General features: G+C 52.8%; 1 protein-coding gene across 8 annotated transcripts in view; it reads left to right on the top strand.

The window, feature by feature from the left end:
• Window positions 1-10,000, top strand: part of LOC125453592 (arf-GAP with Rho-GAP domain, ANK repeat and PH domain-containing protein 1) — a 189,778-nt gene that overhangs the window by 163,821 nt on the left and 15,957 nt on the right. For all 8 annotated transcript variants that reach the window (XM_059646857.1, XM_059646859.1, XM_059646860.1 and 5 more), the window contains 2 exons: window positions 4,954-5,071; window positions 9,040-9,153. In XM_059646857.1, coding sequence (XP_059502840.1) covers window positions 4,954-5,071; window positions 9,040-9,153 — 232 coding nt within the window. The remainder of the gene's footprint in view (window positions 1-4,953; window positions 5,072-9,039; window positions 9,154-10,000) is intronic.

Below are 10,000 nucleotides of genomic sequence, written 5' to 3'. Positions count from 1 at the left end.
CCCCGTGTGTATGTGTCCCTGCGTGTCCCCGTGTGTATGTGTCCCTGCGTGTCCCCGTGTGAATGTGTCGGTGCGTGTCCCCGTGTGTATGTGTCGGTGCGTGTCCCCGTGTGTATGTGTCCCTGCGTGTCCCCGTGTGAATGTGTCGGTGCGTGTCCCCGTGTGTATGTGTCGGTGCGTGTCCCCGTGTGGATGTGTCCCTGCGTGTCCCCGTGTGTATGTGTCCCTGCGTGTCCCCGTGTGAATGTGTCGGTGCGTGTCCCCGTGTGAATGTGTCGGTGCGTGTCCCCGTGTGTATGTGTCCCTGCGTGTCCCCGTGTGAATGTGTCGGTGCGTGTCCCCGTGTGTATGTGTCGGTGCGTGTCCCCGTGTGTATGTGTCCCTGCGTGTCCCCGTGTGTATGTGTCCCTGCGTGTCCCCGTGTGAATGTGTCGGTGCGTGTCCCCGTGTGAATGTGTCGGTGCGTGTCCCCATGTGTATGTGTCCCTGTGTGTCCCCGTGTGAATGTGTCGGTGCGTGTCCCCGTGTGTATGTGTCGGTGCGTGTCCCCGTGTGTATGTGTCCCTGCGTGTCCCCGTGTGTATGTGTCCCTGCGTGTCCCTGTGTGTATGTGTCGGTGCGTGTCCCCGTGTGTATGTGTCCCTGCGTGTCCCCGTGTGAATGTGTCGGTGCGTGTCCCCGTGTGTATGTGTCAGTGCGTGTCCCCGTGTGTATGTGTCCCTGCGTGTCCCCGTGTGAATGTGTCGGTGCGTGTCCCCGTGTGTATGTGTCGGTGCGTGTCCCCGTGTGTATGTGTCCCTGCGTGTCCCCGTGTGAATGTGTCGGTGCGTGTCCCCGTGTGTATGTGTCGGTGCGTGTCCCCGTGTGTATGTGTCCCTGCGTGTCCCCGTGTGTATGTGTCCCTGCGTGTCCCCGTGTGAATGTGTCGGTGCGTGTCCCCGTGTGTATGTGTCGGTGCGTGTCCCCGTGTGTATGTGTCCCTGCGTGTCCCCGTGTGTATGTGTCGGTGCGTGTCCCCGTGTGAATGTGTCGGTGCGTGTCCCCGTGTGTATGTGTCGGTGCGTGTCCCCGTGTGTATGTGTCGGTGCGTGTCCCCGTGTGTATGTGTCCCTGCGTGTCCCCGTGTGTATGTGTCGGTGCGTGTCCCCGTGTGTATGTGTCCCTGCGTGTCCCCGTGTGAATGTGTCGGTGCGTGTCCCCGTGTGTATGTGTCCCTGCGTGTCCCCGTGTGTATGTGTCGGTGCGTGTCCCCGTGTGTATGTGTCCCTGCGTGTCCCCGTGTGAATGTGTCGGTGCGTGTCCCCGTGTGTATGTGTCGGTGCGTGTCCCCGTGTGTATGTGTCCCTGCGTGTCCCCGTGTGAATGTGTCCCTGCGTGTCCCCGTGTGTATGTGTCGGTGCGTGTCCCCGTGTGAATGTGTCGGTGCGTGTCCCCGTGTGAATGTGTCGGTGCGTGTCCCCGTGTGTATGTGTCCCTGCGTGTCCCCGTGTGTATGTGTCGGTGCGTGTCCCCGTGTGTATGTGTCCCTGCGTGTCCCCGTGTGTATGTGTCGGTGCGTGTCCCCGTGTGTATGTGTCCCTGCGTGTCCCCGTGTGAATGTGTCGGTGCGTGTCCCCGTGTGTATGTGTCGGTGCGTGTCCCCGTGTGTATGTGTCCCTGCGTGTCCCCGTGTGTATGTGTCGGTGCGTGTCCCCGTGTGTATGTGTCCCTGCGTGTCCCCGTGTGTATGTGTCGGTGCGTGTCCCCGTGTGAATGTGTCGGTGCGTGTCCCCGTGTGTATGTGTCGGTGCGTGTCCCCGTGTGAATGTGTCGGTGCGTGTCCCCGTGTGTATGTGTCCCTGCGTGTCCCCGTGTGTATGTGTCGGTGCGTGTCCCCGTGTGTATGTGTCCCTGCGTGTCCCCGTGTGAATGTGTCGGTGCGTGTCCCCGTGTGTATGTGTCCCTGCGTGTCCCCGTGTGTATGTGTCCCTGCGTGTCCCCGTGTGTATGTGTCGGTGCGTGTCCCCGTGTGTATGTGTCCCTGCGTGTCCCCGTGTGTATGTGTCGGTGCGTGTCCCCGTGTGTATGTGTCCCTGCGTGTCCCCGTGTGTATGTGTCGGTGCGTGTCCCCGTGTGTATGTGTCCCTGCGTGCGTGTGTTCCTGTTGGTTGTTATGTTTGGTCTGGCCGAGCAATCGGGGTGGTGTTTGATGTAAGGTCACCGAAAACAATTTGGAGATCGCCAAAAAAATGTCACCCGTGCCATAAACAATTTGGGCCAGGAGCCAGAGAGAGGCAGACGTCGACTTCATTCACAAAAGGACAATGGAACCACTTCAGAACCGCTCTGTGTGGTAGGGTCTCAGTGAGGAGGAAGAACTTTGATAGTTCTGTACAGTCAGACCTCAGGAAGCGTTGAAAGGAGTTAGCAGGTAGCTAAGTACTCAAATTAGAGCTCCAAAGAGTCTGTGTATAGTTCATTGTTAAGTAGAGTTGAGAGTGCTGGCTGAAAGCCCATGAGCCATTTTGCTTGTTGCATCTTGGCTTGATAAAGCACGTGTTGTACCTGTCGCGTCCTTGGGAGTGTATCTGCAGGAGAGGAAGGCAAAGCGGGGAATATGAGCAGCTATTAAAGCAGGCAATCGCAAAGCAGCTCATGAGGGAGTTTCAAGGGTAGGCCATTAAAAGTGAATAATGGTAACCCAGTACAAAATATTAACGAGATGTGGTATCCCACAGTGTCGCTCGGAGCTGGGGGGCGCTCGGTGAACAATTGTGGGAGCTGTCTCATGCACAGTAGCTGTTTTATGTTTTTGTGGAGAGTCTGTATGTTATCCACATTTGCTTCATGTTAATTCAGGATGTTAGAGAATGAGTTGTATCTCTCTTTGCATGTCTAAACATTTTTATTTGATATAAATAATCTTTGCAAGTTGGTTTAAGTACTTCTTAATTGTAGAAAACTTGTTGTTCTTCGACTAAATTAACTGTGGCTGACTCGTTACTAACCAGTTACAGTCCGTGGTCTTGTGCGCCCGGCCATATCACCAAGCTAGTTAAAGTTAAAATGTTATGAACTGTCAAGGAGAAGGGATGGATACATCCTTGGTTATAACACCGACAGAGTAATGTGTGTGTGGCTGCATGCACTTTGACTGCTTTTAAATGAACGAACCAAGAGATGGGGAAAGGGTTTACAGGGACCCTGGAGTAATATTTAAAGTTCTTTCCCCCCAGGAGTAAACCTGTCTGCGGTTGATTTCATTTTCACTTTGTTTTCGGCCAGATGCGTTTGCAATCAAGGTCTTGAAAGACACCATACTTGGGAGGCTCAACTCTGATTGGACGTTTTCTGAGAGGTCTTGTCACATGATCTCCATTTGCCATCCACCTCCACTCTGCACATTGATGCTGTTGGCCAACTCTCTATCCCTGTTTACCCCAGCCAATCGGAAAGCCAAACAGAGTCTTCAGGACCTGGACTGGGTGATTCTTGACTAAGTCGGTCACTCTCAAATGATCTGGTAAAACAGCTGACTGTGAATCAGCCAATCAGGTCACAAGGAGGACTCTTACTGTGTGATGAGTTGGTGGAGAGGGAAGCAGGAGACCGGTGGGAAGGGGATGGCTTTGGGATTACAGGAATGTTGTGATATTGATCCAGACAGAGTTTTTCCTTCACCTTTTCGAGATCAGCATGTGTTGCCCGTCACTAATTGCCCCTTGAACTGACTGGCTGGCTTGCTTGGCTATTTCAGAGGGCAGTTAAGAGTCAACCACATTGTTGTGGGCCTTTATTTTTTAAAGTTAAATATCCATAAATACCGGCCCAGCGATTTATTGCCCATCCCTGATTGTCCAGATGGTTGTCGCTGTGGGTCTGCAGTCACATTTAGAGCAGATTTTCTTCCCGATAGAACACTCGTGAACCAGATGGACTTGTACCGCAATAGACAATAGTTTCATGGTCACCCTGAGTGAGATGAGATTTTAATTCTGGAATTGTTAATTGAATTTAAATGCCAGGTTTTACAGTGGTGCAATTTGAACCTGTAGGTCATGGAATAGAGAGCCCTGTGACATTGTCCTGGTGCCATCATCTCCAAACAACACCCTCCCCGACAACAAAACCAGCCGAAGAACACACTAACCCTGGTGGTTGTCATAGTGACTGGGATCCAGCTTCCGTGAGGCCTAACCCTTCCCCCCAGCCCATCTCAGCAATGATTGTTCCTCAGTGTCAGAGTTTGGGGATTGGAAACAGCCGCCTGTCACTGGGTCTCAGATTCCAAGCCCCAGGACAAGGGAACTGAGATGAGGGGCATGGGCCACTGACCCTATGGAGAATGTGTGTGTGTGTGTGTGTGTGTGTGTGTGTGTGTGTGTGTGTGTGTGTGCGCGCGCGCGCGCGCGCGCGTGCATGCAGGCATGTATGTACATGTATGTGTGTGTGTGTGCAGGCATGTATGGACACGGATGTGTGTGTGCAGGCATGTGTGTACATACGTATGTGTGTGCAGGCACATGTGTATGTGTGCGCGTATGTGTACACGTATGTGTATGTGTGTGCATGTGGGCGCATGTGTGTGCACGTGTATGTGTGAGTGGGCGCACGCGTATGTGTATACGTGTGTGTGCGCGTGTGTATGTTTGTGTACATGCATGTGTACGTGTGTACGTGTGTGTGTGCATGCGCATGTATGTTTGTGTACACGCACGTGTATGTGTGTACGCGTGTGTGTGCGCACGTGTATGTGTACACACATGTGTATGTGTGTACGTGTGTGCACGCGTGTGTTTGTGTACACATACGTGTATGCGTGTACGCGTGTGTATGTTTGTGTACACGCATGTGTATGTGTGTGTGTATGCGCGTGTATGTTTGTGTACACGCACGTGTGTGTGTGTACGTGTGTGTATGTGTGTACGTGTGTATACCCTGCTCCTGAACTCTCTCCTCTTCCCCCCACAACAGGTTCCTGCGACGATGACAGCCCAGGAGCTGACTGATGAGATTTTGTACCTGCGGAAACTCGTCACCAAGGAGAAAGACAACTGGTGCTGCTTTGAGGTGATCGAAAGGGAGGAGATGGGTCAGTGCCATTCTTACACTTAACCCCCTCACCCCTCCTCAACATCCGAAACACTCTGCATGCCCCTTCCTCATGCACCCCACTCCCTCAATCGAAGCCCATCTAGTCCCCCAGAACATCCCAAAGGTGGATCAGAGAAGCCAGGCCTGCTCTCTTTGCAGGCATGAGAATTGATTGAGGTCTTCAAAACCAGGCGAGGTCTAGACAGAAGAGGTAGGGAGGGACCATTCCTATTGATGGAAAGATCAGGATCCAGAGAGCATAGGCAGAACATGATTTGCTGATGAAGCGACAATTTCATGAGGAATAATTTCTCACCCAGCGAGGGGTTAGGGTCTGGAATGTACTGTCTGAGAGTGTGGGGGGAGGCAGATTCACTCGAGGGGGTAGGGTCTGGAATGTACTGTCTGAGAGTGTGGGGGAGGCAGGTTCAGTCGAGGGGGTAGGGCCTGGATGTACTGTCTGAGAGTGTAGGGGGGGGCAGGTTCACTCGGGGTAGGGTCTGGAATGTACTGTCTGAGAGTGTGGGGGAGGCAGGTTCACTCGAGGGGTTAGGGTCTGGAATGTACTGTCTGAGAGTGTGGGGGAGGCAGGTTCACTCGAGGGGGTAGGGTCTGGAATGTACTGTCTGAGAGTGTGGGGGAGGCAGGTTCACTCGAGGGGTTAGGGCCTGGATGTACTGTCTGAGAGTGTAGGGGGGGGCAGGTTCACTCGAAGGGGTAGGGTCTGGAACGTACTGCCTGAGAGTGTGGGGGGGGTAGGGTCACTCAAGGGGGTAGGGTCTGGAACGTACTGTCTGAGAGTGTGGGGGGGTAGGGTCACTCGAGGGGGTCGGGTCTCGGAGTGTGCTCTCTCTGATGTTACCTGCTGCTGTGCAGCTTGGAGTGAACGTTGGTATTGACTGTTAATTGAAGCGTTACGGGAAGAGGAGCCACTCGTTGATGGAAAGCAGGTACAGATAGAATGAGCAGAACGGTCTCCGTACAGTCAGTACTGTAAAATGATGAGGGGCATGGATAGGATGAGTAGGCAAGGTCTTTTCCCTGGGGTGGGGGGAGTCCATAACTAGAGGGGCGCAGGTTTAAGGTGAGAGGGGAAAGATTTAAAAGGGACCTGAGGAGCAACTCTTTCTCACGAAGTGTGATGTGTGTATGGAATGAGCTGCCAGAGGCGGAGACGGTACAATTACAACATTTAAAAGAGCATCTGGATGGGTACATGATCAGGAAGGATTTAGAGGGACATGGGCCAAATATTGGTAAATGGTTCTAGATTAATTTAGGATCTGGTCGGAACGGATGAGTTGGACTGAATGGTCTGTTTCCATGCTGTATATCTCTATAAGTCTATCCAAAGAATATAGAATGACTGAAGCACACAGAGTTTTTAAAAGTCTTGGAAACACTTTCTGTTTGAATACAGCCTCTTCACATTGGCCTATTCCACTCCTGCCCTGTCTCCCCACCTCCTGAATGTGGACAATCTGTACTCCAGGGAGACACCCTGTCTGTTAGGACTGGCTAGGTATATCCTGTAACTTTTTGTACAAAGCCTGAATTGTGCAGATATCGACCAATTCCGGAGATGTGGGCATGGGGTCATGCAGCATTGAAGAAGTAGGCCACTTGCCCAATAAAGCTGAAAGAACTGCGGATGCTGTACATCAGGAACAAAAACAGAAGTTGCTGGAAAAGCTCAGCTGGTCTGGCAGCATCTGTGAAGGAGAGAACAGAGTTAACGTTTCGGATTGAGTGACACCCCCTTTGTGGAGTTCCTCACCTTTACATTGATGCCGCTGTTTTAGTCTCCATAGATAATGCTGGAACTGCTCATTAGTATAGACATGGGCATTACTGGCCAACCAGCTTTTGTTTTCCCACCCACAACGGCCCTTGAACTGAAGATCTCACTCAGCCGTTTTGGAATGAACCACATTGCTGTGGGTCTGGAGTCACATGTAGACCAGATTGGACAAAGATGGCAGATTTCCTTCCCTGAAGGGTATTAGATTCCAGTTAAATTCCACCAGTTGGCTGCGATGGGATTTGAAGCCATGTCTTCGGGGCTCCTAGCCCAGCAACATGACCGATCCCTCACTGGGAGTTTGCAGCAACTTCCTGTTTCGATGATTGTCTGCTGGGAAATCACCGTATTGGTTAGCACATGTAGTTATTTTAATTCATTAGTGGGATGTGGGAGTCACTTACCCATCCCTAATTGGCCAGAGGGCAATTCAAAGTCAACCACATTGCTGTGGGTCTGGAGTCACATGTGGGCCAGACCAGGTAAGGATGGCACTTTCCTTCCCGAAAGGGCATTAGTGAACCAGATGGGTTTTTCCTGACAATCGACACTAGATTCACGGTCATCATTAGAGTCTTAATTCCAGATATTCAAATTCTACCACCAGCCCTGGCAGGATTCAAACTGGAACATTCTCTGGATTAACAGTCCAGGGGTAATACCACCAGGCCATCGCTCCCCACCCACCCGAGTGTCGGTGCATCCCGGCTGAAGGCAGTGCTGTATCACTATTGATGACTGGATGAGAGTGTCGCCATTAGCCATGAAGAATTAGCTGGATAGTAGAGAGGGCTTTGGGTGAGACCACATCTCAGGCACTGTGTGCAGTTTAATCTCCTCATTTAAGGGAGGTTGTAAATGTATTGGAGCTGGTTCAGAGGAGGTTTATTGCATCGATACCCGGAGTGAGAGGGACATCTTTTGGGGGACAGGTTGGACAGACTGGGGGCTTGTTTCCACTGGGGTTTAGAGAGTGAAGGGGTGAATTGATTGAAATGTATTTGGATGAGGAGCATGTGGGAAAGATGTTACCCCTTGTGGGTCAGCCCACAGCCAGGGGGTGCTGTTTTACAGTTAAGGGTCACCCTCCCAGGACAGAGGTGAGAGGCATTGCTTACTTAGAGGGTTTGTTTGACTTTGGAGGGCGGTGAATGTTTTTACGGCAGATGTGGAGAGATTCTTGTTGGGCAGGGAACTGAGGGTTTCCACGGGCATGGCAGCACCGTTTTGAGGAGCTGAGCATTCTCATGGTGGCAGAAACTTGGGCTCGAAGCTTGAGAGAGCGTTCTCCCCAACCCTGAGCTGGGGTCAAAGAGGGGCCCATCTGCCTCCTTGTGCGGCCTGTGGGAAATCTCTGTGACCCCTCAGGGAGGAGGTGAGGGGCAGTTCTCCCCATCCTCTGACCAATGGGTGAAGGCAGTGGCCTACTGGTATTATCACTGGATGGTTAATCCAGAGACCCAGATAATGTTCTGGGGACCTGGGTTTGAATCCCACCAAAGCAGACGGTGGAATTTGAATTCAATAAATTTCTGGAATTAAGACTCTAATGATGACTGTGAATCTAGAGTCGATTGTCAGGAAAAGCCCATTTGGTTCACTGATGTCCTTTAGGGAAGGAAAGTGCCATCCTTACCTGGTCTGGCCTACTTGTGACTCCAGACCCACAGCAATGTGGTTCACTCTTCACTGCCCTCAGGGCAATTAGAGACGGGCAATAAATGCTGGCCTCACCAGTGAAGCTCAGTAAGGCCGTGTCGTTGTTATCTCAGCTCCAGTTTCCTGTCTGCCTCTTCCACCGCCCCACCCCAGCCCTTCTCTGTTGATGAACTGGGTGAGGAATCATGTTGGTTCACAGCAAAATGGCCCCTACTACGTTTCCCCTGGAGGGTTCTGAGGTAGGAGGGTGGAGCTCTCTCTGTGACTGTGGGGGCGTTGGTGGTGGGATAAATGGCCCCCAGGGAGAAACGACTAGAAGGTTATGCTGATGGGGAGAAGCGAAGAGAATGCGGGAGAAGGAGCATAAACAGCAACAGGGTGTAGGTGGGCCAAAAGACCTGTTTCTGCCTTGTCAGTGCAGTGTTGTTATGATAGTGAGCCATTGCTTTGATATGTTATAAATAAACATTCCTCCTGTGTTTTAACAACCTCCATTTGTCTTTCAGAACGACCACTACATTACACTGAGAAGGTTTTACCCATCCTGCACTCGCTGGGTGCTGACAGCTATCTGGTGGTGAAGAAGAACATGGCCATTGACACCATGTTGTTGTATTTGGGTACGTGCTCCACTGGCAGTGACCAGACTGCCTGGTCTCACTGTGAGGCAGGAGGCTGGCACTGTTCATACATCGGGCGGGGCCTGGGGGCCTGGGGCTGGGGCTTTGATGGGGCCTGAGACCTGGTGTCTGGGACCTGAGACTTTGGAGCCTGGGGCCTGAGATCTGGTGTCTGGGACCTGAGACTTTGGAGCCTGGGGCCTGACTGGTGTCTGGGACCTGAGACTTTGGAGCCTGGGGCCTGAGATCTGGTGTCTGGGACCTGAGACTTTGGAACCTGGGGCCTGGGGCTTTGCTGGGGCCTGAGATCTGGTGTCTGGGACCTGAGACTTTGGAGCCTGGGGACTGAGATCTGGTGTCTGGGGCCTGAGACTTTGGAACCTGGGGCCTGGGGCTTTGCTGGGGCCTGAGATCTGGTGTCTGGGACCTGAGACTTTGGAGCCTGGGGACTGAGATCTGGTGTCTGGGACCTGAGACTTTGGAGCCTGGGGCCTGGGGGCCTAGGGCCTGGTGGCCTGGGACTGCGACTGGGACTTTGATGGGGCCTGAGACTGGGGACAGGGATGGAGTGGGGCCTTGCTGTCTTGGGCTTAGGGGTTGGTGCTGGGACTTTGCTGAGCCCTGAGGACCGGGCTTGGAGTGGGACCTGATGTCTGTGGCCTGGGGCTGGGACTTTGCTGGGACCTGGGACATTCAGCCTTGGGGTGGGGTCTGGGGCCTGGGGCCTGGGGCCTGGGGCCTGGGGCCTGGGGCCAGGGGCTGGGGCTGGGACTGGTTTTTCAGGCCTTTAGATTGGGAGGAGGCTATTTATGGAACACGCAGAGGAGGGGAAGGATAGTGGGAAAGG

This window comes from Stegostoma tigrinum, chromosome 6 (assembly GCF_030684315.1).
Source record: "Stegostoma tigrinum isolate sSteTig4 chromosome 6, sSteTig4.hap1, whole genome shotgun sequence".
In the NCBI taxonomy this organism is placed as follows: domain Eukaryota; kingdom Metazoa; phylum Chordata; class Chondrichthyes; order Orectolobiformes; family Stegostomatidae; genus Stegostoma; species Stegostoma tigrinum.
Note: the sequence above shows the minus strand (reverse complement) of the source record. Positions and strands in the feature narration are given on the sequence as shown.